The sequence below is a fragment of the Lichenostomus cassidix genome, chromosome 15, assembly GCF_008360975.1.
Source record: "Lichenostomus cassidix isolate B80296 chromosome 15, HeHo_3.0, whole genome shotgun sequence".
Taxonomy (NCBI): domain Eukaryota; kingdom Metazoa; phylum Chordata; class Aves; order Passeriformes; family Meliphagidae; genus Lichenostomus; species Lichenostomus cassidix.
This window is the reverse complement of record NC_139496.1, coordinates 7616008-7642390: the sequence shown is the minus strand read 5'-3', so window position 1 is coordinate 7642390 and position 26383 is coordinate 7616008. Positions and strand designations below refer to the sequence as shown.

General features: G+C 43.2%; 4 protein-coding genes across 6 annotated transcripts in view; 1 reads left to right on the top strand and 3 right to left on the bottom strand.

Moving 5' to 3' along the window:
• The window catches only part of HIRA (histone cell cycle regulator), a 32454-nt gene extending 17083 nt beyond the window's left edge, over positions 1 to 15371 (bottom strand). Inside the window, exons 1-10 of one of the 2 annotated variants that reach the window (XM_085075835.1) lie at positions 15013 to 15371; positions 7997 to 8059; positions 7145 to 7255; positions 6256 to 6346; positions 5778 to 5872; positions 4810 to 4905; positions 3831 to 3991; positions 2770 to 2937; positions 2128 to 2241; positions 538 to 608 (exon numbers count right to left, since the gene is read on the bottom strand). In XM_085075835.1, the coding sequence (XP_084931961.1) occupies positions 538 to 608; positions 2128 to 2241; positions 2770 to 2937; positions 3831 to 3991; positions 4810 to 4905; positions 5778 to 5872; positions 6256 to 6346; positions 7145 to 7255; positions 7997 to 8059; positions 15013 to 15118 (1076 nt within the window). In that variant the 5' untranslated portion in view covers positions 15119 to 15371. The remainder of the gene's footprint in view (positions 1 to 537; positions 609 to 2127; positions 2242 to 2769; positions 2938 to 3830; positions 3992 to 4809; positions 4906 to 5777; positions 5873 to 6255; positions 6347 to 7144; positions 7256 to 7996; positions 8060 to 15012) is intronic. The other variant, XM_085075836.1, reaches the window with a different exon arrangement.
• Positions 15372 to 15548: 177 nt separating this feature from the next.
• MRPL40 (mitochondrial ribosomal protein L40) lies at positions 15549 to 18007 on the top strand. Its single transcript, XM_085075839.1, has 4 exons — positions 15549 to 15636; positions 16146 to 16229; positions 17053 to 17208; positions 17566 to 18007. Exons 1-4 carry the CDS (start codon positions 15590 to 15592, stop codon positions 17873 to 17875), a joined length of 597 nt encoding a protein of 198 aa, XP_084931965.1. The 5' UTR covers positions 15549 to 15589; the 3' UTR covers positions 17876 to 18007.
• A 158-nt stretch (positions 18008 to 18165) lies between these two features.
• C15H22orf39 (chromosome 15 C22orf39 homolog) lies at positions 18166 to 19855 on the bottom strand. The gene is made up of 3 exons (XM_085075842.1): positions 19734 to 19855; positions 19469 to 19636; positions 18166 to 18874 (listed from the first exon to the last, which is right to left on the bottom strand). Exons 1-3 carry the CDS (start codon positions 19758 to 19760, stop codon positions 18749 to 18751), a joined length of 321 nt encoding a protein of 106 aa, XP_084931968.1. The 5' UTR covers positions 19761 to 19855; the 3' UTR covers positions 18166 to 18748.
• Positions 19856 to 20011: 156 nt separating this feature from the next.
• UFD1 (ubiquitin recognition factor in ER associated degradation 1) lies at positions 20012 to 26142 on the bottom strand. Of its 2 annotated transcripts, XM_085075840.1 has the most exons (12): positions 26009 to 26142; positions 25748 to 25880; positions 24997 to 25029; positions 24511 to 24632; positions 24078 to 24208; positions 23638 to 23710; positions 23066 to 23134; positions 22475 to 22540; positions 22141 to 22188; positions 21691 to 21779; positions 21251 to 21332; positions 20012 to 20826 (listed from the first exon to the last, which is right to left on the bottom strand). In XM_085075840.1, exons 1-12 carry the CDS (start codon positions 26009 to 26011, stop codon positions 20752 to 20754), a joined length of 924 nt encoding a protein of 307 aa, XP_084931966.1. In that variant the 5' UTR covers positions 26012 to 26142; the 3' UTR covers positions 20012 to 20751. The 2 variants fall into 2 exon arrangements, with proteins under 2 accessions (XP_084931966.1, XP_084931967.1); XM_085075841.1 differs by lacking the exons at positions 25748 to 25880; positions 26009 to 26142 and adding an exon at positions 25571 to 25686.
• Positions 26143 to 26383: the final 241 nt, after the last annotated feature.

Sequence of the window (26383 nt, the reverse complement as noted above, 5' to 3'; positions counted from 1 at the left end):
TATAGTTGTTTTTCCCTTAATAGTTAAGTCTTGCAATTAATTTAAAACTATTAACTTCAACATTTTTATGACCAGGCCTTAGGAAGAAAGCAGGAGAATACAGAGTACCACTCACTGCAGAAAGAGGAAACAAGACTAGGGACAGTAGACTGTTGAGAAAGTGGATTGTCCAACCAACTTCTCATTAGACGTAACACACACAAAACTCAACAAGTTAACAGAGTTCACCAAGCCATGTTACAAAATAACGATTCTCTGACATTTTTTCATAGAATGTTAACAAGGAGGACCTCATTCCACAGCTATTTTATTGTGTCATGTTCTCTAAATACTTTACTTTTAGTTCAGTTAATAACCTCAAGTGACCACATGCCAGTTGCCAAAGATGTTGCAGCAAAAACAAAACCTTCAGGAACCAATTACTTGTGTTCCAACAACCACAATCTGTACTGTTTTAAGGCATTTCCAGCTAATAAATAGACCTAAAGTTGATAGCAATGCTTTGGCTTTCTCAACAAACAGCAGAAAGCAACTTACCAGGAGATGTCCATGATTGACTTGTCAAACAGCTCATGTATGACAACTAAAGGTCGTTTCAGACACGTGAGCTTAAGAAAACAAGAAAGAACACTCAGAAATGTAGAAGTTCTACACTACCACAGATAGTACCCCATTAACACCCTTCCAGAGCCTAACACTGTGCACCAAACAAGATCTGGTCAGGAAATAGCTGCATGCCTGCTGGTGCATCTGAAGCACTAGGTCACCCATTCCACTGCTGGGACAGAAAAGCTCTGGAGAAGAACACCTGACATTCAACTCTTCTTTCGGAAATATGGACTGAATTTTTCTTACTCAACTTTGCCTCTACATCACAGTCATAAAACACTCTCTGCCACTCCAAAAGCAATTCCACAGATGCAAAAGACAGCTTCTATTCTAAGCTGTACTGAGATAAGGATGTTGCAAACTGCCAGCACAAGAAGACAGAAACCAGATTAGGTTTCCATGTCCTCACTCAGACTACTTGTCTGAGAAAGTGAAACTTATCAAGAGCAAAGGGAATTTGACTCACAATTACTCTTGAAGAGGATTCCTTTCCTCTTACAAATCAGCTTAGCAATAAAGAACTGAATATGAAAACTCCCAATAACCTCTTCTAAATCAGGCATTCTAAGCTCTTTAATGTCAAACCAATGGACTTAATATCTACAGAGTATAGTACAACTGAAATGAAGCAGAAGTTGATATGGTCAAGGAAGTTTTATGCTCACAGGTTCACAGATGCAGTATAGCTGTCATCTTCAGTAGGTATTTATACTTCCATGGGTTGTGCTCTATATATGTTTATTAACCTCCTCAGGGCAAAGAAAACCTGTAACTTTGCATCTCTGTAATACCTACTATAACCTCAACAGCCACTCCAAATGAAATCCTCATAGTATAAATAGGAAGTAAAATATATTGAGTGATACTTTGACATGGATAAGCACTGGTAGCCGTTACCAGAAACAGATTTAGTTATGCATCCAGAGATTGATGAATAAATATCACACTGGAATCTATAAATAGTAGATTGCAGTTAGCAATTGGTGTGTTCTGGCACAAGTTCTCATCACAAAGCTTTACAAATCAGTTAAATTGATTCCCTGTATTTTCCAGTTGCATTTATAAATGTGAAAATAGCTACTCTTCCCTTAGCCAGAATAACAACTTCAGTGTAGACTTTAAAGTAAAACCCAAACTAGACAACAAAACCTTGAAAGAATATTTAAAAAGCTCGTTCACTTTCACATCCCTTTCCTTTACAGAGACAGACGACAAGTAAAAGGAAGAAAATAGGGTTGCATTTATTAACTGTGGTCATAGATTATATCCCGTAACAGTTGCTCCCCCTGAGCAAGGCACACACTGCCACTGGCTTCAAACTGCTCTTGCCTTTAGAGAAATGAACTAATACCACTCCACTTCCTTCCCCCCCAGCTAAACCTGTAACAACAGGCACAAAAACACCCCCAAACACAAAATTAAATATAAGACCAAATGCTGTACACATGACCTTTGTGCTAAACCCCCAAGTTATCCAACGACCACATGAAGTTCAAAGGCAGCAAAGAAACCACTTACCCAGACAGAAAGAGATCGATCTTTACTACCAACAGCACAACAGCAGTAGGGACAACTGGACTTGGTGGAGCTCCCATTCTTTTGTTTCTTTTTGAAGATTTTTGGATTGAATTTCTGAACAAATGAGATGCCCAAATTTTATCACAATAATGACATATTAGCAGGAGATCTAGTTTAAAAGTGAATGTTCCACTTACGAGTGAAAAAGCTACATTTCATAGAAACAAAGTCCCAAAACAGAGCCTGTAAGAGCACTGACAAAAGCTGCAGAGGCTTCTTAAGGGGGCTTTCTGAATACCTTAACAGGAATGGCAAATAATATTAATTTTTCTAGGGACCAGGAACCCACTAGAAACCTAAATGACTTTAATCAAGTCACTGAAAAGCCAACAAAGCTGATGCTTGACATTCCTAATACGCTCCTGTATTCCCCCTTGTCTTGTTCATCTGCATCCAGTTCTCTTATCACAAGAGCAACCTGATTGCTTCCAACAAGTAAAGTTGACATTTTTTAATCACCACCATGCATTTGCTTTACTAATCTTGACACCCATCTTTACCTCTTGTCCCATTTATACATAAAATTATCAAACAGCACAAAGAAGTTTTAACTTCAGGAATAAATTATTATCACTCACTCACCACTACTGTAACTGCCTTCCGATGCCCTACAAAATCCATGTTGGTTTTCCATCCATCCCTCTCAATGATCTGAGCAGTGGGTCCAGAATTATTCATGGCATGAGCAGAAACAAGATAGTGACCATCAGGCGACCAGCTCAGGCGCAACACGTGAGTTGTCCCTCCACACTGACAATAAAAAAAAAAATACTGGAGCTTTGAAAGTGCTTGGGAAATGAAGAATTTTTTAATACAAACTACTTAAATTTCAGATTTAGATACTATGATTACAAAGTAAGTTTGTTGTGAATATAAAATAACGGCCTCACACACAATTCTCAGCACTTGGTCATGTTTACACAGGTGATGTAGTGTAACTTAAGAAGTCCTATCAAAAGGGGGAAAAAGGAACTCAGAGGGCTTTTTTAAAGGAAACACAAATGTTACATCTTTTTGGACACTCTTTCCTCGTTATTTATCACGATCCTAGTTAGTGACAGGACTGAAGCAACTGCTAATGATGAGACTTCAGCTTGCTTCATCAGCTCACACGTGAATTGAAGCAGATATGGTCTATTACAAAGACTAATTGCACGAATCACAATACCATAAGATCATTGCAAAACACTCCACATGCCAAGCACCAGCTTGTCCCCAGAAACTTGATCTCTTGATCAAAGTCATCATAAACAGCCCTACGATGCCAGACCAAACATCCCTCCTAGGTACTTACCTCATTTCTGACAGTGGTCAATACAAGATGCATAGGGTAGAATGTCAGACTATTCTAATCAACATGCCAATACTTCCTCAGAATAACCACTACATTTCCAGAAGTTTATTTAATTGTTTACATAATGCATGTAAACCTCTGGCATCCAGAATATCCAATGGCTGTGAGAGTCTCTACATTTTGTATGAGAAAATAGTTATTTTTTCCCCCTTTTGAAGCTGCCATCTGAGAGCTTCATTTGATTCAGCACTGTTCAATTAATTCCTGTTTGTGCAAAATCAGAGTTATTCTTCTAGCTTTCATTCATTCTATGGGAATTCACTTTGAACAGTCACACATTCTGAAGTACCTCATCAAAGGGTTTTGTGATGCTGGTTTCCAGCTGCCAGTCCATGGTCCGCCACACCTTTAAACTTCGATCATCAGCCTGAGAGGCAATGTATTTTCCAACAGGATCCCATGTCAGCCCTTTCACCAAGCCAGAATGCCCCTTCAAAGTGGCAAGAATTTCTGTGCACACAAAAAATGAGCATGTAGAGTAGTTACTGGCAGAATTTTGAGAAGATTTACGAGATCTTTTTGGAACAGTGTATTATGTATAACCTCCTTTACTGTAGAAACAACAGATCAACCAAACTGGAACCTGTACTTATGAAAACACTGATATAAAAAAGTGGTAAAGAGAACTCTGGCCAGAGTAAGGGGTGCAAAACTCTTTATAAGACAAAGGTCAGAGCAGGAAGAGCAGCAGAGTCCCAGTGCTGCAGAGTAGCACTTTGAAGCTGTGGAAAGCAGCACTTCAACTGGGATTTCAGTTAAACATTCACCCGGTCCTCCACACCCAAAGATTATCACAACTAATTCAGCTTTGTGCAGCAAGTGTGAACCAAGTCAGAGTTGTGACTCAACAGACACACAAGACTGGCAGACCTGGTAACCTACTTTCAGTCACTCTCTTGCTTATCAGACTGTGGGAGGAGAGGCTGAGAAGGTGCACAATTAGCTTCAAAGCCTAAAAACTCTGGTATCTGTATTGGAAGCCAGCTTAAAATAAATGGCATGTAAATGAAATGCATGTAATTATGATCTTCATGTAAAATCAGCAGCACAGTCTGAATGCAGCTGTTGCCTGCAGCAGAGTGGAATCTACTGCTCACTGCTATCCTCCCAGAAGAAGGACTGACTTGCCAGACTGCAGGTGTCACCTCGAAAGACAGACAACACACTCCCACCTAGAGATTTGAAGAGTCAGTGAAATACACCCAGGGAGGGAAGAGTTTGTCACAAAGCCTTACATATTTGCACATCTGAAATGTAGGAGTTCTCACCTGGAAATTTGACAGCATTCCAGATGACAACAGTGTTATCCACACTACAGGATGCCAACCAGGCATCATGCGGAGACCACGCTACATCCATCACGTCTGTTTGGGGAAAAAAGTTTCCATTTAAGAGATTGATGGTAATCAGAAAATCAAAAAGTCTTTTTTCCAAAGAACTTGTGTGGCAATATTTTGCTATCACTGAGAAATGATTATCACCTCACTAAAGTGGAAGGTAAGAAAGAACATAGCAACACTCACTGGGAGTGAGACTCCCAAACTTCCCATGTTCAGTGGGGAACAAAAACAAAACCCAAAGGGAAACAATTAAATGTTTAGTGATTGTAGGAAGTACTAATGCCTGCACAAAGAACTTTGTCTTGTTTTGAATGAAAAAGTAACAGAAGCTATTACAATGCACTCACTTTGTTCCAACACACGTGGAGTGATCAAAGTGATTTCCATCTTGATTTTAATCACAGCTTATGTCAGCAGACGCAAAATGCATTTGAAATTATTTGTGTATTCAATTCTTGCATTGCTCTTCAGTTATTTTTCTTCTAAATAAACATTAATATTCTTTGGTTCACAAAAACTTGGTCTTTTGCCAATCAGATTATTCATTGCCACTGTGAACATTTATTTAATTAAAAATACCGTTTAGCTTCCTTTATCCAGATTCATTTTTAAGCTAGAAAATTGCAAAATATAAGTTTCTTAGTTGTTAATTTTTCTCCTACATAGTTGCCAGAAGTTACTTATATGAAAATCGCATTTAATTAAAAATCACATTTTCTTTTGGACTTTCATTTTTGCTTTTAAAATCAATCACTGACTTGCCACCCAATGGTGGCAAGTCAGTTTCACTGACTTGAAACAATATATATGTTTCAAGCAAGAAAATGTGACACTGGAAACCAACATTTTTTTCCAAATACATACAAACTATGTTCATTCAACACATTTAAACTTACCCCCTGAATGGCTTCTGAGAATCGATACACACCTCCACTGCTCAACATTAGTAAGTTTGCTACTAGAACCAAACACAGTGCTAGGTCCAATGTACCTAATTAAAACAGAAACAGTTATAAAAAGAACCACTACATGTTCTTCACTTTCTTTTTAAAGAAAATCAGTTGCACAGTATACTTCTATTTTATAGTCAGTTATTCCTACAATAAAAACAGAAGCTAAAAAATTAGGGTTTTTTGGGAAAGTGATTCCAGCTATTAAAGAATTAGCTTCAATACAACATACAATTTCTACAGATAGCATTAAATGGTAACATTTAAGGTGACTGATTTGGTGTCACAGGTTTGGGCTCCTTACACACCAGGTGGAGCACTGAGCACTACAAAAGGCCAGCACAGGGAGGAAACAAAACACTAAGATGTGACAGAGTAACCTACTTGAAATAAAAGATAAAGCTGAAGGAAGAAACATGCTTACGCAGCTCGTTTCCACACCATAATCAACTTGTCATCTCCCCCTGAAGCCAAGTACACTCCATTGTTTGACCATCGCACACAGTTCACACAGGCTGAAATGGAGAAAAGAAAGTTTGTAAGATGAAATATGTGAATAAGTGGTTCCGGAGTGCAGACAGGGTTTATATCATAAATAAGCAAAACTTGACAGGAGACATTTAGGATTTAAGTGGGTTTTTTCCACTCAAAGCAGTTACTCTGTCTGCTTTAGATAAATGAATTGGTACTTATCTTTCAGTAGCAGTTGAGGAATTTCTTACTTAAGAAACCCTATTCCTTATCTAAAACAGCTTCACTGAAAGAGGCTTGAAGGAAGAAAGATTAATATTCCTCTAATGAAGGAAACTTATTCTGGTAAATAAAGTGCGATTAAGAGGGCAAAGAAGGAAAGGTATGTCTTGAAGAAAAGAAGGGACAACTCATCATGTGACCGTAAGAATTCCAAATGTAATGATTTACGATGTAATAAATGTAATAATTTACAACTATAACCAATATACGTCATATGATGTATATTTGACACTTATTTCTTCTCCTGTCCTTTCCTTCAGAGCTCCCAGTTTCTCAGAATGTGTATTATCAAATACTTCGTGGCTACAAAAAGCTTATAGGGGGAGATTTCCAAAGGTATCTATATTCCTCTGCCCATTCCCCCACATTTTAACAACATTTTCTGCTGAATATCTTGAAAAGTGTGTAGCCAAATATGAGACCATTCTGCTCTATTTTATTAATTCTTCACCACTGGACAGGGCATGATTTTTGCAATTACAGACATGTAAGTCTTAAGCTTTGGCAAATTACCAATAGTCAGTAACAAAAAAACCCAACCAACCAGCCAACTTTGTTACCTAAGTGATTGTCCATCTGACAAAGCATCTTGGGAATATTTTCATTCTTTTCATCTTCCTCTTTCAAGACAGGAGCCATATTCCAGATCACAACTTTGCCAGAATCCTGACCTGTAAGAGACCAAAAAGCCCCCCTTCTAAATACACGCAAAACACCCCTTTTCAAATTAATCTCATTTGCAGAACACATGTGAAAATGTAGGCATTACTGCAATAGGGACTTTGGAAATATTTGAATACAGATGCCACTTTGATAGAATCATAGCAAGTCAGAAGTGCTTTATTTTTCTTGAAGCTATTAAAAATAAATTCATACAGTCTTGTTCAAAAATCATACTGATATCAACTACAAGGATAACTACTTGTAATAAAATTGTATTTTAAAAGAGGAAAGATCTATTTGAATACTAAATTGCAATTATTGTAGCCACCATCGAATTTTTCACTATTGTGAACCAAATAATATTTTTGCATATATTTCCTAAGCTATTCCATTTATATAATTGGATTTTTCTGTCCCAATAGCTCTACTATTTAGCAACTCAAAAAGCCTATCTGAACATCCAGTTCCTCTTCAAATGAAAAAGAAATTTGGCCCATATGGCCACGACTCAATCACTGATAGCAGCTACCATCTCAATGACATCCAAGAGGATGAGGACATCAGAACACTGCCTTCTGCAGGAATAACAGCACTTCTCAATACATTTTAATAGCTTACAGAATTCTCTCTTTCTCGGAGATAAAAGTGATGCCTTTTTAAAGGGTCAAACTGATTCAAGTGCTGTGAAGGCACAAGATGATGATGATGATGATTACCCAAAATTCTGCCTTCTATCAGTACAGACATACCTTGTCCTCCTGTTGCAAACTTGGTCCCATCTGGGTGAATGTCCACTGAAAATATTGGCTTTCCTGGAATTAGAGAACAAGCAGCAACATACTGAATTGTCTCACAGTCAAGAGAATGCAGTAATGCCAGAACCACCATAACTCTTCTGGCTGGCAAGCGACTTACTTCTTCCAAAGGCTCGAGCTGTAAGAATTGCAGCTGACTACAAGAGCTGAGAACAGCTTGCTGACAGAAATGGCAGCCTATTGAAAGCCTATGTGGAAGTTATCATGCCACAAAAAACAGTGATAACCAAAGACACTTAATCCAGCAGGAATTTGCCGAATACCTCAAAGCAAAATAATACCACAATGCAAGTGCCAACAAGGCAAAACTGTATTTGAGTTTGGAGTTTCTTCCAGGCTTCTACAGTTCATTAGCTGATGACCTGAAGCAAGTCTTCTTTTGGTTTCTGTTTTTGCTTTTTAAAAATCCTACCCAGTCTCTGGCTGTATCTGTTGGTCACACAATTACCTGTCTGCAATTTAAATTGTGTTAATGAAACTCTTCTACCCAAAGACTGGTTTGGATTTTATGGCTTCCCTATAGAAAGAGGAGGACTAACCAACTACAGTATGACTCTTAAATCCTTCAATTCTCCATATGTTACATCTTTCAGAAGCAAGCTAATAATTTTATTAGGATGTAAACTCTGTAACAAATAACTAACATAGTTGGGGAACAGCTTTGGAAACCCGACAACCCTCACTCCCAATCTATTCTGCTCAGACCACTGGCTCACGTACATTCTCACTGTACATTCACAGTTCTTTTAACCTTTGCAGGAGGAGGAAAAGGAAGAGGGGAGCAGCAAGCTTCCTGCCTTTCAATGATGCTCAAAGAGCTACCATTAAGGATCATTTGAAAGAACACGCATGCGATTTCCACATCCAAAGAATTTCTGGCAGCACTTCCAACCCTTTCAAACTGGAATGCCTTTGCAAGTAAGATCACATGTATGCCACTATAAAATAAGGCAATTTATCAAACAGCCAAAAGTACCAGTACCCACACACCAAGATTATTTTATAGATTTCCCACATGTGTCAATCTTGCACTCTATCTTCATGACATATTAAGACATAAATGATAAAACCTGGTGATTTTATCCAACAGTAGGTTTTATGTCCAACTGTTGCAACTGAAATCCTTGACACTAAACTCCTAATAAAATTCTCATCCAAATACCCACTATTTCTTACTTTTTGAGGGATACACATTCAGCTTCATTTGACTTTTGTATACTTTATGTTGACTTGTTTTAAGGTTTGTTTTATCTGGATTTATATTGCAACTCTGACATGTGATTTCCCTTAAAATTTTTACAGGCAGCCAAGCAAAGACCTTAAGCACAGAAAGATGGCACTCAACTTACATTCCTTCCAAATCCTTCAGACCACATAGAACACATGAGCCGAGACTTAGCTGTGGCTTTTCCTCAGCTTGTTGTGCCTGATTCTCTCTTTTAGTTTATTAACTCAAATGCAACATTCAGGACTAAGCTGAATATTTAGAGAAGCACAAGCACAAAAACGTTTATTTTACTCTTTCCAAAATGCAAAAGTTCCCTTAAATTAAACCAGTGCATCATTTGAAATAGTTGAGCCCACTGACACTTACTGAAAAGGCCATTCTGGAAACCTTAGAGGTGGAAGAGGTGACCTTTTCAATCTGCATCAAGTCTTGGGCAAGAAGAGTTCATATACTCTGGTATTTGCCATTAGATATGTCAGGGAGAGTAGGAAGCCAATTATCAAAGACCTTTGAATTCTATTAACCTGGCTCATTTTGCCTCTGTATCATTTGCACCAAGAGAAAACTTCCCTGGCAAATCAGAAGCAACAGCAACCTCTACCATTGCTATTCAGGAAAAGCAGATATGCTACACATTCAAAAAAATTGCCATTGCACCCTTTGCTTTGCAAAAATCACTGACATAATTTTCCCTTCCTTTACTACCTCTTTAAAACTACCACAGCCTCTCCAATTTCTGCCTTATCTTAAGGGCACAGCTCTATAGAAGCAGTAACATCAGCTCTGTCCCTTCTCCTGGGCAAAGATTTTTCACAAATCCACATATAGGGTTTAAGAAACTCAGCAAGTTACTTTGCTTATACAGCCAGAGGTAACTTAGCTACAAATTCACCATAAAAGCTTAAAATTAGCCACACCAGGGAAAATGTCCACTAAACCCAGTACTCTGCGTTCAGAAACCAGCACTGGGTAAATCTCTAAGGATCTCTATGATGGTAAGCACACAATATTTCTTCCTAGGATAATGTTCCAGCTCCAAAAACATGCAACTCTGACTTCTTGAATCAGAGGCTTGAATCTATGCAGTTTCTTCTATAAATTCAATCAGCCATTTCTCAGATCCATAATTACCATTAACAGCCCCTACACAAAGAGATGCACTGCTCAGCCATGGACTCTGTGAGGAACCTCCTACTCCATGTATCTGCACCAGCTATTTGCTACTTTAACACTATTGATTCTTGTACAGGAGAGCAGTGGACAAAAATCACTTGACATTCATCCCTTTTCTGCCACTCACAACTGTATTCATCATGTCTCCAGCCCAATGATCCCACTCCTTGCCCAGAGTCCTACTCTACTCAGTCATTCCTTGTACAAAAGCTGTGTCAAACTTCTGATCATTCTGGTCACTTGAGCTACTTTCAGTTCTCCTCTATTTTATTACATGAATGGGAACTGGCATTGAAGACCACGTGTGCAAACACAGACTATCCATATATTTACACAGCAGGACAACATTTTATTTTTAGGTTTTTTCCTAGCATAAATTTGGGGTTCAATCAAATGTGCACTGAGCAGATATTTTCATAAATTATTATAACCCTAAAAACTCAGACCTCAGTGGAAGTTGTCAGGTCACAGGGCATTATTTTATATGTGAAGTTTAAAGAGAGTAAGGACTTTGCACTCAGGAAAGGCAATGGTAATAAACAAAGCCCTGGACAACAAAGTTTCCTACGTGGATCAACTCTGTGATCCGGGAAGGGATCTTATTCCACAGGTAACTAATCATACACAACTATCTACCCAGTACCCAGATGTCCATTCACTAAAAAAAAAAAAAGAAAAAAGAAAAAAAACAAGAAAAAAAAGAGAAAAAAACCCCAAAAGAACAGATGAAGTGATCACAGGACAGAAATCCAGCAAGACAAAGTCATTGCCAGAGTGCTCTTTCCTCCAGGGTACCATTATCAAGAGAATTCCATTTACAGTGCTGGGTAACTGTAACAGGTTAAAGCTATAAGACTTGTTCCATACCACTTGTAGTTTATAAACTGAGCACAGACACTGAGCTTTTCTTCACTTCCTTCAATTTCTCAAAATAAAGAAGAAGGAGCCATTATTTGATAGCAACCACCTTCTTCCCTGGGTTCATGTCTTTATCAGGTTATGTTGTTAGATCCTGTTGAAACAAGCCAAAAGGCACAAGGTCCCTGCTTCAAAATGACTGAAGCTTTCCCATGCTCCCCATTGGAATATGCTGAGTTTCCTAACAGTAATGATGCACCAAAACAAAATGTAAGTGATATTTAAGCAGTAACACTAAGATCTAACAGTGTGTTTTAAGACATTCTGACCTCTTGCAATAATTTCTAAAAAAAGATAAGCTTAAATTATTGAAGCTCCCAGCATTGCATTGCATGAGGAGGCAAACCAGGTTCATTAAAAACAGAACACCTTATGATATACCAGATGTCCTGTGGGCTTATTTGTTCAAAGAACCCAAATATACATTATGTACTTAAAGAAATACTGATAATGAAACAAGCTTGGAACAAAAAGATCCAAGTAAGATCATTGAAACCCAAGGAGAAGGTCCCGTCTTAAAAAAAAATACACCAGCAAAGAATAAAAGTAATTTTAAATATTGCATCATTTTTGCTTGTTGTTTAACTTTAGACAATAACCTATTAAACATAAAGACAGTTTTAGGTGAATTTCTACCTCAAAATGAATGAGGTTTTATTCAATTTGCTTCCAGCCCACCTAATACATAACATTCAACGTGACTCACAGATCAATTCAAATATTTACATTCCACCATTACAGCTTGGAGAGATAAACCCCAAGCCTGTATTTAAACAACAGCAGGCTCCACTTTCCACAAGCTGTTACACATGAACAGCACCTTGGGGCTTGCAAGGGTTTCTTGGAACAGCAAGGGACTTCCTTTCCCACAGGGATCAGTGTTTGCCTGCTTGAGTTGTCTTTAAGCACCTGGGCTCTCAAAACCCTGTGTGCTGAATATGTACAGACAACAGCTGGATGCATGATGCATCTGTATACAGGTACTGAATGCAATACTGGGAAGGAAAAGCAAATCACACCACTTGTATCTTACAGTCACCTGTTCCTGCCCCCACCATTAGACTGCACTTTTCAATATTCTTCCTGGTTCCAAGCCAAAGACACAAGAGCAAGAGAAGAACACAACGAGAATTTCACGCAAAAATCGAAAAAACCCACATTAAGTGCATGAAAAGCTTATGGAAAATGCATCTGAGCAAGAAATAATTTCAGTAAGTACTCAGGAAAAGCAACACTAAGAACTCCAAGGCAAAAACCTGTAGAGCCAAAGTTTGTTGAAGTGCTTTTACCGTAAGCCGTGGCATCTCGGCTGCGCAGCATGCAATTCCCAGGTGTGCTGGATCTCCTGGCTACAACACTCACATTCTATTATCTCCTGGAGAATGTATGCCTGTAAGCATCATTCCAGTCCATTCAGTAAAACAAAAATCCCAAAACTGAATGGGGAGAGGAAAAGGCTGGAATGACAGCAACTGGATGTGGTGTGTGGAAAAGCCAGCCCTGCTATCAGGACTCACTCACAAACAAGAGCAGCGAAGCATCCTCACGTGCCCATGCAGAAATCAAAAGAACAAGAATTATCAGTCTCCAGTACACACAGTGCAAATTCTCTTCACCCTGTTTCTGGAGAGGTTTCAGACCCAAGAGAGAGGCTGATTAGGAGTGATGGAGACTCCTCACATGCAGCAATGCCTGGAGGATCTGGAACCTAGGTACACTAGAAGAAGCTGACTAAACTCAACTAGTTTTTATCCTGTACTCCCTGCCCCAAGGACAGGAATGTGTGACTGTCACACAACCCTGCACACCTTTGCAGGCCTGACAGCATCTCACGAATGGAGCTGGTGGCAAATATCGGTTTTGCAGGTGGGAAAACTATGACAAAATGCCTTGGCCAAACTCATCCTAACAGGTCAGCAGCAGAAATAGGAGTAAAATCTGGGACTCTCAAGGCCCTGCGTAGTGCATTATCCACCCAGCATAGTATCACAGGGCTCTATAAATGAAGCCCTACTCGGCTGAAGCCTGTTATCTGCCATGGTTGGATGTGTTCTAAATTGCTACAGATATGTTTCAAATACATACTCATATCAAAAGTGCACCCGTTAAAGAAATAAGGAAAGAAGTTACAAATCTAATCTCTGTGATCTGCAAAGACTTAAGCTGAAAGTTTTTATTCAGCTGCTCCTGTGCTCCCACTGAAGATACACAGAGGCACACGACAGTCTGGCCATAGGCAGCCAGAGATTAAAATGTAAATGCTACATTTGTTTAGAGTAACCAAGCAGAAATGTAAAAAAACATGTCAAATAAAGCACTTCCACATTTTTTCAGTTCACTACAACCTTTCATTGCAAGGTTGAGTCCATCTGCTACCTATAGAGTCCCTGGAGAACAGGCCAAGTGAAGATGCACATGAATGGCAACTCGAGGCTGAAGTTACTATTACCAAAATCTGCAGCATGAACACAAAGAACACAATACATGCAGAAAGGCAGTTGTGAACTTATATCTGGGGGTTTTAACTCAAAGCATGCTTTTCTAGCTTGAACAAGCTGGTCTCCAGCTTAGTTTTATTCCAAATACCAATCAGCTACATGAGTCCAGCTAATGACATTTATACCTTGACAGAGTATAAAATGTGCAGTGGAAATAAAACTGTACCCATGAGTCTGAGGGCAAAACTTTTACAGACAGACCTGAGCTCTTCATGTTACATTTCTTCTCACTGCTTCACCAAGAACAGTACAGGTATTAATCTGGAAATTCATCCTAAGTAGTGTAACTACAAAAACACTAATGCTGTTCAGTATTTGCCACACAAGAAAAGTACAGAGCCTTCTGTCAATATCAATACTTCACTCTGAAAGTGCTTTAGCTCACACATTTTTCAACATCACCAGGAGACTGCCACACAGAATACCATATAAATTGAGGGAGTTGTTTGGAAAGAACAGTTGGAAGAAACTTTTCCCTCCACAGAGAATGACAACATAGCTCGGTACATTTGGGGACTTTAATGCTGTACTTTCCTGAAGAACATGAGACCAGCATGGTCAGCGTAGTGCACTGGACACCCACTCATCCTGACTGGACACTCATCCCGAGGGACATCTCCACCTCTGCACAAAACTCCCTTCTCTCTTCTGCACGGGCTACACTCGATCCAAACTATCCCTCTGCACTTGCTCAAGCACCAAGTGACCCAGCGGCCGTGCGTGAGCAGCTCAGCCTTCACCGAGAGCCTGCAGCCCTCCCTGCAGAGCCTGGGCTCGGCTGTGCCCGGCTGTCCCCAGCCAGCACTGTGCCAAGCGAGACGTGTCGCAGGGACTACCCGGCAGGGCCTCCTGCAGCCAGCTCCTGGGGACGGGCTGTCCCCACACCGCCCTTGGGCACCCGCCCGCCTCACAGCCCGGGCTCCGCTCCGCTCCCGTCCGCCGGCACAGCAGGAGAGCGGACTTGTTGCCGCCGCTGCCCCCGCCCGCAGCCGCCCGCGCCCGCCGTTCCCGGGGCGGCGGAGCTCCGGCAGCCGGGGCCGCCCGGGGAGCGCCCTGCAGCGGCCCGAGGCTCCGCCCGCCCCGCGCCCCCATCGTGTGCCGCACGCCCGTTCCCTGCCGCTGCCCCGCCGCACCTGCCCGCCCGGCCCGCGGCACCTGCTGCCCGCCCGGCCCGCGGCACCTGCTGCCCGCCCGGCCCTCACCATTGTGGTTGACCCAGGTCGGCTTCAGCAGCTTCATTGTTCCCGCCCGGGGCCCCCGCCGGCCTCCGCCCTCGGGACCCCAGGGCGGCTCCGCCCGGGCTGCCTCCGCGGCCGCGGCGCTCAGCGGCCGCCGGCCACCATGGGCCCGCGCCCGGCGCAGCAGTGCCCGCGCCCCCGGCCGGCCCGAGCCGCCTCAGCGCCGCTCCATGTCCCGGTGCCGCCGCCGCCCCGCCGCATCCCCCGCCCGGCGCCGCCGGCGATCCGGCACCGCCGGAACTCGGCGCCTGGCAACCGCCTAACCGGCCCGGCGGGAAACAGCGCCCCCGACCCCGCCGTTCCCCCGCCCGGCACCGCCCCCCCACAGCGCGGGCGGGCGCCCCCTGCCGGGGGGAGCGGGCGGTGCCGGCGGGCGGGAGCTCCCCGTAGCGAGCCCGGCGGAACGTTCGTGCGCCGGAACGGGAGACGCGGGCTCGGAGCGCGGCCGGCGGGCGGGGCGCGGCGCGGGGCCATGTGGGCGGCAGCGGCGGCGCGGGGGCTCGGCGGGGCTCGGCTCAGGTAGGGCTGCGGCTCAGGTAGCCTGCCCCGGGAGCAGGGGAGGGAGCCCGGGAAGCGCCCCTTAGCCGCGGTGCCTGCCCAGGCCGCTCCCGCCCGTTCCTGAGGCCGGTCCCCGCACGGGCTCCCGCGGCTGGAGCAGTCGGGGCCTTGGCACCCGCCGGGATAGGACAGTCGGCATCGCTCTCCTGATAGGAACGGCGCTGCTCTGATCTCTCCCGCATCAGCTCCTCAAAGGGGTCATTGTCAGAGCTTAAAAATAAAACTGCTATAACCTATCCAAAAACTGTATTTCACCCCCTCGGTACCCCGTGGGTTTACACCGACCAGTCCATATTTGGGGTCAGTTACCTAGCCCAAGAGTTGGGGGTCATCTCTGGGCAAACGCTGTGTCCTGCCGTGAAGTGGCCAAACATGATTCAAAACTCATCACAGTACTTTATGAATAGCTCTTGTGTATAATCAGTAACATCAATTTCTCCTCATGCTTTATGTTCCTTTTCCTCCTGCAGCTCCTGGCTGCCCCAGACGGTCCCACTCCGAGGGAGTCACTGGCAGAGCTCACTGCTGGACCTCAGGACATCCCTCCCTGTGAGGTGAGTGCAGCTTCCTTGCAGTTACACAGAAGTGCTCGTATGAGAGCAGTGGGGGAACACAAATTTTCCCAAGTCCAAATTAACCTTTAACTATACATGTCCAAGTCTCTATAAGCCAAAGTAGTTAGGTACTATTGGCCTGTTGTGGAGACTTCAGTGGTGATACAATTACCACTTTGTGTTTGTGGCAGCTGGCAATGTTGGGATTTATGCAGTGCTCCCAAATTACCTGCTGGGCAACTCCAGTGAAAGCCTGGCTGAACCAGAAATGCTTTGTTGTGAAGGCAGAGGCAGCCCATGTGTATTGCTGTGCCACATTTCTGTGTCTGTTTTGTTTTGATGCAGCTTGATTTAAAGTACCCAGGTACCTCCTGGGTGCCATTGGAGAGGGACTGTTCCACACCATAAAGGTTGTTTGATCAGTCTGCAAGGCAGGAATGGCACCCCTCAGGTCCACTCTGAGGGCCAGTTTGTGTTTGTGGAATGTGCAATGATGTCTTGGATTTCCAACACAAACCATTGCATGATAAACCTGTTCTGCTGCACTCTGAGCTAGTCAAAATGATTTTAACTCAATTTCTGTAGAACTTCCTCAGGTCATTCTGATGTTCAGCACAAAATTGCTTTTCCTAGGCAGTTACAGTTCTCTTTGCAGAGATCTCAGCAGATGTGTCACTGGCTCCTGGAAATTACATTACTTGAATAAAGCTAATGGCTGGAACTTCTGTCAGGGACCAAATTAAGGAATGGGAAGGAAAGTGAAAATTGCTGGTGTTGAATTAAAGGACAAAATACCTTCTTTCATTTACTATTTCCCTTGTAGAGCACAACCAAAGAAGAAGAAGAAAGTGGATGTGAAGAAAGAGCAAGCACAGAAGGAGCGTATGAAGAAGAAGTTAAAGAAGTTGGAGAAGGCTGCCCCAGAACTGATTCCAATTGAGGATTTTATAACACCACTAAAGTACTCAGAGAGCAACAGGTCAGTAGGTCTGTCTTTCACCATGTGCCTGCATTCACAGTGAACTTCTTTCTGTGCATAATTGCAACATAGTGCCAGCCTTGGTACAAAACCTTACCCACTTCCATCAAGACAAAAATGTGGAAAGGAAATACTGTTTGTTCTTGCTAAAGATAATGAAAAAACCATAATGTGAATTTCCTGTTAGATTGACTGGAAGACCAGTCACAGAATAACTAAAGTATTACTGAATTCAATGTATTTTCTGGCTATGGTGGGGTTTTTGCTTGGTGGTGGGATTTTTGGTTTTGATTTTTTTTTTTAGCTTGATCTTTGGAGTCAAGTTGTTTATTCCAGTGTTATCCTTCTCTTTATCAGGGTTCGAAGTCTTCCTGCTCTTTCTCCTGAGGAGTCTGAAAGAAGAGTTTTACTCCTGAAGAAGTGGTGTTTGTTTAAGCAGAAACAAGATGAGGCAGAAAAGAAAGCAATTAAGGCCCTTGTGGAATCCCAGCAAGAGGCACTAAGGGAGCTGCACCTGGAATCTGAGGAGCTGTACCAGGCAGCAATCCGCAGGGATGAGGAGCTTTTCCCCTTCGAGAGGGATGGACCCAGTTACACCCCTCCCCTTCCTGGCTATGATCCCCCTGAAGGAAAGTGCATTGACATCACCAAGGTGTACACACAGTGATGGAGGAGCTCCTCAGTGCCAGGAGGTGCTCAGCCGACTGAAGGAACATTGGAAAAAGAACAGATAATTATTCCTGCAGGTTACAACACTATTGGATGTGACTGTGAAAAAAATAAATTAAATGTCTCTGTGTTTGAGTATTTTTAACTGTCTAGGTAATAACACACCCAGCAAAGCTATATGACCTTACACAGGGGCAAAACCAATTTTTCTTTTTTTATGTTGCCTTGTAACTGTTGTAACTAAGTTTCCATGGGTTTGCCCTAAAACAAACCAGATCTCTCTCTACATTCATTTAACTCTTTATTTTTTAGTGGTTTTGAATACTGCCACAACACACATCACCACTCAAAGAGCAGCTCCACAAAGGTGCAGTTTCAGGGTGTGCAGCACCTTCCCCCCAGGTGAGAAACCTGAACCACCACAATCCTGATTCTGGGAAATGCCTTTTAAAGGTCAGTGGTTGGGATTGTCCTGAGCTGGCAGGGAAGAGTCCCAGCTTGTTTTTGTTTCCCATCTGGCTGGCTGGGGGTGAGTTCCTTGTTTCAAAAGTGCTCAATGCCACCTGGTAGGGTAAGAGACCCTCAGAGCTAGATCATGTATGCATTAACTTGGAAGTTGCCTGCTGAGTTGCTTAGATGAAATCCTGAAGTGTAAGACAGCAGTAAAAGACCACAATCAAATTAAGCACCTCAAATCTCTCTTTAAGAAGTACTGTGTTTAAATAAACTTCTAGTATTTTTGAGTGAGTGCTGAAGTAGTCCAGGGCAGAGCTACAGTTGTGCAACTTCAAGATGATGTGGAAGGAAAAAAAAGCCAGCATAATTCTGAGTTGTGTATTATGTTACTGACCAGGCACAGAAAAGATTCTTGCTAATTTGATTTGTCGTGGTCAAGTGGTAGATACCAGTCAGCAGGTGGGCTCTTCCTGAGCTTCCACACTGGAGCATATTTCTGTTTTTCCATAACTCGAGCTCTTTCACTCTTGCACAAGGCTTCCTGAAATACAGGAAAAAAATATTACCATAATGGTGTTGGATGTTCCAGTCATAAAGAGCTGACTTCCTGCTGTGGCTATTTCAGATAAAAGGAGAAATAAAAATTTATCATGCTTAAACAGAAGTGCTAAATGCTATCTGAGTAAGCCAGGATACAAGTTTTTAACTAAGTAATATTTATATTTTGCCTCTGACTCCTACATTATGAAGAAAACTAGCACTTGTGTGGCGCCCTGCCCGCCAGAGGCTGTCCTGGCTGGCCGAAGGGAGGAGTTACTGCAGGGCTCGTGTCCTCCAGTGTCCGCGGGGTTGTAGCCAGGGGCATTTCTGGACACCCAGGAATGCCTGCTGCCTGTAACGTGGCGGCTTTTCCTATTAGGAAGGAAATGTCAGAGTAACAAAAATCAAGAGTTTTAGAGCTGAAAACTGAAAATTCCCCCTGGATCCTTAACTGGATTTTAAGGCAATCTTACCCACCTCCGCCCCGAGCTGGCGCCTGCTTTTCCAGGTCCTCCCCAGCTCCCAGGGCTGCGGGGTTTCTGTCCCATCCCCCCGGCCTACAGAGCCCCGGGCAGGCCCGTTCCCGGGCCGGTACCTGCGCGGCGGCGGCGCTGTCCCTCTCCCAGCCGCGGCAGGCCTCGTAGTCTTCTCGCCAGCGGCCGCAGTCCGGCAGCTCCCCGTGCGTGTAGTAGTGGTGGAAGGCATGGCGCAGCCCGCGGCAATGCTTCCACTCTCCCCAGTAGTCCTCACACGAGCGCGGCGGCTGCGGGGAGACAGGGCCGGGCTGAGCTGAGCTGAGCTGCGCTGCCCACCCGGTCCCGATCCCGGTCCCATCGCCCCCCGGCCCCGCGCCCGCTCACCCGCCAGGAGCCGCCCGTGCCCGCCATGCTGCGCCGCCGCCAATGGCCGCCGCGCTTACGGCGGGACCCGCGGGCGCGGCCAATGGCGAGGGGCGGCACAAACGGGCCCCGGGCCTGCCAGCCAATGGCTGCACGCCGGCCGGCACGTGACCAGCTGCGGCGCTCAGCGGCCTGCCCGCCGGAGGAGGTGCGGGACAGCCCGAGAGCTTTGAGAACCCCGAGAGCCTCCGAGAGCCCCGACAGCCCTTTGGAGCTCCCGAAATCACCACACAGGGACGCAGTGGGTACGAGGAACCTTTACTCGGACTCTGAGCAGAGCGCAGGGATTGCACTCGGTACGCTGGCCAGCAGACCAGAGGGCGCACAGGATACACCCGCACCGTTCCAGAGCGGCACCGGGCAGTGCCGCTGGGTCTCTCCTCTCCCTACACGTGCCAGGAGATTGCTACACTACGTTATAGTATCTGAACTATTAAAAGGCATGTTATTCATTATAAATATAAAAAGCAATTACAGGGGGTTTGCTTAGAATGATTAATAACCCAACACCTGAAGCTAAGCTCAAAGAGACTTCCTGCACAAAAGTCCTAAACACCAAAGTCACCCTTCATTTGCACCACACCAAAAAGCTGACCTGAAATTGTGGCAAAATATATAGAGAGGGAGGAAAATACCAAGCACAGAGCAACATGAGACCATCATCACTCGGGAGATGAGAGCAGGATTAAGAACCAGATCTTTAGTAAGGTAGAGCTTGTTAGTTTTACTTCTCAGGTTTATCTGAGATCTATGTTCCCCTCTTTATAACACATACAAAAAGCTCCTTCCAGATTCCAAGAACTTAATTTTCAGGTGAAAATTAAGACACTCTGACAGCTCCAGCTCTAAACAGGAAACTGAAACCAAAACAATTAAGTGTTCCTGTGCTCCAAAACGACCTCTCAACTGCAATAACTAAGATCCAATATGCTGCAACTGTTATTTTATTTTCCCCCTAACTAGCTGAAGGTACCACAGCTTAGGGCTTTCTTCCTTTCTTGCGCAGGGACTGGCCTTCTCCTGAAAAGGCAATAAACCGGCTTCCAGACTCGTCCTGCAAAAAGGAAAGAGGGGAAAAAAGGTTGTCACCTTTTTGCTCACTGCTTGTGTGTGATGAAAGCTGAACGACTGTTAGCAAGAACATTCCACCAGAGCAGCCACTGACTGTAGGTATTTCACATCCTTAATCTAGATAAAAACCACTTTCTTCCAGAAAATAGCAGCATTTTGGTGACCTTTCAGCCAACTGAAAGGAGTGTGCCCTGGCTTATTAAACTGACACTAGGCATATCTTTTTCCATCAGTAACAAGGATACTGGAGGTTGTTTCATGTAACTCAAACCATTTTTAACTGCTACGACTTTTTAACTGGAGTATACTGTAAAAAAATCAAGGGGGGATAGAGGGGTCACATATTTGAACCATGGTTGTAATGTTATAATTCTGTGCAAAACTGGAGAGGATTCAACTTCATTTACCTCTTCCACTTTCTTAACCAGTGGACGTGAATTCCTAATGAATGTGATTCTACCAATCTTGAAGTCATAGTTGGGAATTCCTCTGGAAAAGAAGCATTAAAATATTATGAAACAAGTTTTATACTTGCCATTGAATTGAACATAGAAAGACATTCTGTGTCTGTCAGTGTAGTACCAACACTGACTGCACATTTTAGTTAGTAAATAATTTCAGAGTTAAACCACTGAACGATAGACTGCACAGGTAAATAAGCAAATCCTGGAGCTGTTGTGGAAGCTTGGCTGTGGGCATGTTTCCACTAGCCTGTGGATAAGACTATTGATTTTCTAAAGGCAAACTTAGGATGAAATCAGGTTGTTTAAATTGCTGGAGCAGGAAAAAAACTAAAACTCTGCTCAAACACCAATCCTTCACTTGCTGACAACTGAAACAGACATACCTTCGGATGTCTCCTGGTTTAATTGGTGAGGGACTGGGCTCCACACCTTTCTTTTTGCCATCCAATCTGTTCCCAGAACCAGAGAATGCCTGTTGACATGTAACAATGTTTAATTTAACTCCTGGCATTTGAAAGCACACTGCACAAGGACATTATATTCCGTAAAATCTTACAGCAATTTATATTTAGTTATTTAATTCAGCAAGCTTCTTTTTGGTACATATAAGCTGATGAACCACGGGTGTAGGTGTCTGTTTCAGTCTCCCATCTGCCCTTTGCAGAGAGCAAGTCAGGCTGTTTCTGCCTGTGATCACACAAAACATTCACAGGCACTTGCCAGTTAAATGGCAAGCACCTCTAAGAACAGGTACTAATATTTTACAGTTGTTCAGAACAACTTTCCCTCATCATTTTACAGCATTCAGAAACCAGCAGAAATAGGGGACTTACACGAAATCCTATGTCACTCACATATCCACTGTGGTCTGCTTCAACATCCTGTGAGGGGAAAACCAAGTGAATTCATTGTGTTCATGTTCTGACATGCAAAAGGCATGAAAACAGTTCCATGTATTTCTGACCAAACAAAACTTCAGAAAAATCCCTTTCCAAAACCAACAGTTGATAAACAACTAAGTAACACATGCAAAAGCTTCTGGTAAGTAAAATTTAACCTTATGAACTTGTTTCAGGAAAAAAAAAATATGTTGGCACACAATGCTCTCCCCTCAAGCAATGCTGACTTTTCGTGAATACATTTTGGAATATCAGAAGCTTAACCTACTGAGGCCTCTTCATGTTGTGCACTTCTTTCTGGTTCTTTGTATCCCAAAGGAGCATCAAAATCCACCTATTTACACCAAAAGCATGAAAATAAACATGATTAATGTTTTCCTTTAAATCATAAGCCTTCTACTACTATTCCTCAAAACTCCATGAACTATTATCACTACATTTGATCTAAAAAGAACTGAGGTTTGCTGGTTAAACATTTTAACTCAGAACTAAAAAAACCACAATCCTCCTAGGAATGTACCTTTGCATGTAATTGAAACACAGCAGTAAAACAGCATCACAATATCACTGGAGTTTGAGTCAAGGCAAGGCTATTAAACAAAACTCAGATAAAACATGCTGAAGCTAAACATTACATTCTAAGCACTTCAGTCACCTGATGGTACATGAAATGTTAATCAAGACCACAGATAAGATTACAAAGGCACATGAGTACTTTGAGTCATCTTCCCTACCCCATGGATTGCACCTTTCTCGCAGCATGAGAGCAGCTGGGTAAGCAGAGCTATCAGTGCACAAGTGCCCTTTCCTCTTGGGACAACACAGCTAGGACAGACTTTCCACATGAGCTTCAACTTACGTTCATATCACACTCTATGATGGACACAGCCTTGTCCGGTTTGGTCTCCATTACCCGAAGCTCATAGATCTGAAACAGTAATAGATATTTTAAGATTGCATTGTGTATAAGAAAAGCATATATAAATCTTTCCCTTCAGACAGCTGGGAGGAAACTGAAGCAGCTGCTCTTTAGATTAAGGACTGGATATTGCAGGGTCTTTACAGAATTTAAGAGCAAAGGTTTCTAACCTAAAAGCCAGAGAAGCTACCTATTACTGTACCTTGCTGCACTCTTACTGTACTTTAATCTGCACTCTTGAAAACAAATTCCGAATTTAGGATAAATTCTTCCCCTTGACTTGTAAAAACTTCAACAGCATAGATATTTATTTTCTTGTGAATCCAGAAAAGTTTAAACAGCAGCTCAGAAAAAGACTTAGCTGACCTCTTTTTCTCTCCAATGGAAAACTAAATGTGAAATCTACCATTTGGGATTACTTGTCCAAAACACTGCACAGCGCTGGGTTGATTGTTTTAGTAGCAACATCCAACAACTGAACTTAATCTATAACCCTCAACCCTCTACTGTACCTTTTCATTGTAGTTGATGGCAATAACATCCCCAGTCGTTAGACAGGCAAAGTTTCTCAATGCATTTTCCAGTCTTTGGAATATGTTAAGAAGAAATATTATCTCTGATCCTTGGTTTCTCAGACATGGTTTAGAAGTTATCAGTACCGCAGATAGCCCTATAGTAAATACTAGAGTATGTAAGTTCTTCAAAGGGACACTCAAAATTCATTGGATTTTAAGCCAACACTTCTCTTTCTTCATTCCAGGCCACACTTTGTGCCAACAGCTGGCCATGATTCTGCACCTCAGCTCTCCATCCCTTTTGTTTTCAGAAGGAATAGCAGTGGCCACCTACTACTGTAAGGAGATGAGCCACACCTGAAAAGCTAGTTCTGTCTAATCATTCCAATTTTGAACAAAAGTTTTCCCCTCATTCCATAACTGAATAGGAAGGATACACAGCTTTGGGATTGGTGATGTCAAGAAAATCTGGACTCTGTGGCTGAAATTTTGAGTAAGTAGCAACTTGCAGATTGACACTTTCCACTTGCACCAGGCCTCCTTCTTCCAGCAGCAAGTTCTGCATCATCTGCAAGAATAGAAAAAAATATATAAAGCACTATATCACTATGTCAGATGTTTTCAAATCTCTCTCCAGTGTATAGCAGCTCTTATGTATATTCAATTACAGGAAGAACAGCCAGGTGAATGTTAAAAAGCTTTGCCTAAACTTTTGTGGAGGGAAGCCTGAGCCAGGACTAAAGGCTGTTGTAGGAACATGACCAGCAGAGACAGGCACTGTCAGGAAACATTCCACCTCCTTAATATTAAACGTGGCAACTTGCTAATCTCACTTTTCAGGTTCTGACAGTCCAGCATGAGGCAACTCACCCAGTGTGGAAGGTAACATATGCCCTCATCAGCCACAAACTCGAGCACTCCACAGTGCGTCATTCGGTCTGAGTTCTTGTTGGTCAGCTTGAACAGCATGGGGTAAGTAATATTAAGGCGGCCTTGTGAGAAAGGAGAAAAGAATTTTGTTTGTTGAAAGGCACTAGCACATTTCTGAAGCTTTCAGAGATCAAACATCACCAAGAGAATGTGCCAGACTATAGGGGAGGATTGCCCTCACACTATTATTCCAACTGCTCAAAACTACAGAGAAAGCAGATACGCAAATACAGTGCTGGGACTTGAAGACAGACAAGCTGCATTAATTCTGACAGAAAAAAATACCTTCAAAATATATTTTTTAAACTAGTTGGTCTCATATTCTCCATTTAAGTCAGACTTGAATAGGTAACTAAAATACTGTGGTATTTGCCTACACATTTGCTTGTCTTTCTAACATTGTTATAGAATAAAATATCCACTTACTGAGTTGATCCAAAGCTGATGGTGGCATAATTACTGCAGAAATGAGTAAGAATGTAAAATTAGGAAAAGTACATCTGTACAAGAGTACATAGCATACAATTTTATCCTTCCTTTCTCTAAAATCCCCTCTAAAAAAAGGGCAGATTCTAAACTTGGCAAATTCATTTCTAGACACAGACTTCAGTAGAAACAGTCATGACAAATATCCCTGCTATACGGAGATTTCAGAATTATAATCAGGAGAGGAAAAAAAGAGAAAACAATATTTCACAATACTATTACTGAAGAAAATTTTTCCCAAAATTAATTTTGTTTGGGCTTACAGTTGCCCTACAATCCATACCAACTCAATGCAACATAGCATTAGTCTAACAGCCTGAAAATTAAGTTGGCAAATCTATTACTTTCTTTGCATAAATTAAACGAGGTACAACGGTGGGGGGAGAAAGTCCTTAATCATAAACTTCCACAGCTTACACGAGATGCAAGATTGTAACTAGAAACTTTATAAAATAAGGATGTCTCCTTCTAATGCTCATAAACCCCTACTGACTTGGTAAATATTTTTAATTACCGAATGATGTAATAAGAGATGACCCCTCCTCCTTCTCCACAGCCCCACCCAGGGTGCTCAGCACTCTGTCACCGTGTTCTCAATGCTTCTGCTCTCCTGGCCAAAAGCTGCATTACTTGACACTGTTCACAAACACCCTTCAACAGGTTTATTAGTCAAAATAAAACATGCACATACTCTTCCCGCCTTTCTCCACATCTGACCTGTCATTAGGTCCGGCAAGCATGGATACCGAGAAGCAGCGGTACTGGGTTGAGAAGCGGTTCTGGAACACCCGGGGGATGGGGTGGTCAAACATGTTAAAAGAGAACTAGAGGGGAAAAAACAGCACAAAGAGAAGAAGGCGTTAATCGGTATCTACAGCACACAAAGCGCCGCAGCAGCCGCTGAGGGCTCCTGAAGTGTCGCCGCCGTGACGCGGCAGCTCCCCGGCCTCACCATGGCGGCGGCGGCGGCGGGCGCTCCCTCGGTACCGCCGGGACAGGCCGGGTCGGGCCAGGGCCGCTCGCTCCCTCACGGGCTCTGCCGGCCTCCGCCCGCCGCCCCGCCCCTCCCAGCGTGCCGCGCGGCGCCGGCCGGTCGAGCGGCCATTGCGGGTGAGGGCGGAAAGCGGCCCTTAGTGCTCGCCGAGGTGGCTATCATGGGAGCCCCTCCTGCCCGCCCAGCCGCTCCTTGTGTCATCGGGTGTGGCTGTGACCCTGCCGCCTCTTCACCGGGCTCGCCTTAATGGCAAAGCCAACAACTCGCCCTCAGCAAAGATGGCGGACGCTGCGACAAAACCGTGCAGGGTGCTTCCGGCCGAGACCTTCGCGG

What these genes read in the sequence shown, in the direction of transcription:
- C15H22orf39 (XM_085075842.1), bottom strand. Translation starts at nt 19,760, where the DNA reads ATGGCGGGCACGGGCGGCTCCTGGCGG. An exon ending in GCACGGGCGGCTCCTGGCGG is followed by an intron (nt 19,637 to 19,733) that starts GTGAGCGGGCGC and finishes GTCTCCCCGCAG; the next exon opens with CCGCCGCGCTCGTGTGAGGA. An exon ending in ACAGCGCCGCCGCCGCGCAG is followed by an intron (nt 18,875 to 19,468) that starts GTACCGGCCCGG and finishes CCTGTATTTCAG; the next exon opens with GAAGCCTTGTGCAAGAGTGA.
- UFD1 (XM_085075840.1), bottom strand. An exon ending in TGTGGAGAAAGGCGGGAAGA is followed by an intron (nt 25,030 to 25,747) that starts GTATGTGCATGT and finishes TCATTTCTGCAG; the next exon opens with TAATTATGCCACCATCAGCT. An exon ending in ATCAGCTTTGGATCAACTCA is followed by an intron (nt 24,633 to 24,996) that starts GTAAGTGGATAT and finishes CTTTCTCACAAG; the next exon opens with GCCGCCTTAATATTACTTAC.
- MRPL40 (XM_085075839.1), top strand. Translation starts at nt 15,590, where the DNA reads ATGTGGGCGGCAGCGGCGGCGCGGGGGCTCGGCGGGGCTCGGCTCAG. An exon ending in CTCGGCGGGGCTCGGCTCAG is followed by an intron (nt 15,637 to 16,145) that starts GTAGGGCTGCGG and finishes TTCCTCCTGCAG; the next exon opens with CTCCTGGCTGCCCCAGACGG. An exon ending in AAGTACTCAGAGAGCAACAG is followed by an intron (nt 17,209 to 17,565) that starts GTCAGTAGGTCT and finishes TCTCTTTATCAG; the next exon opens with GGTTCGAAGTCTTCCTGCTC.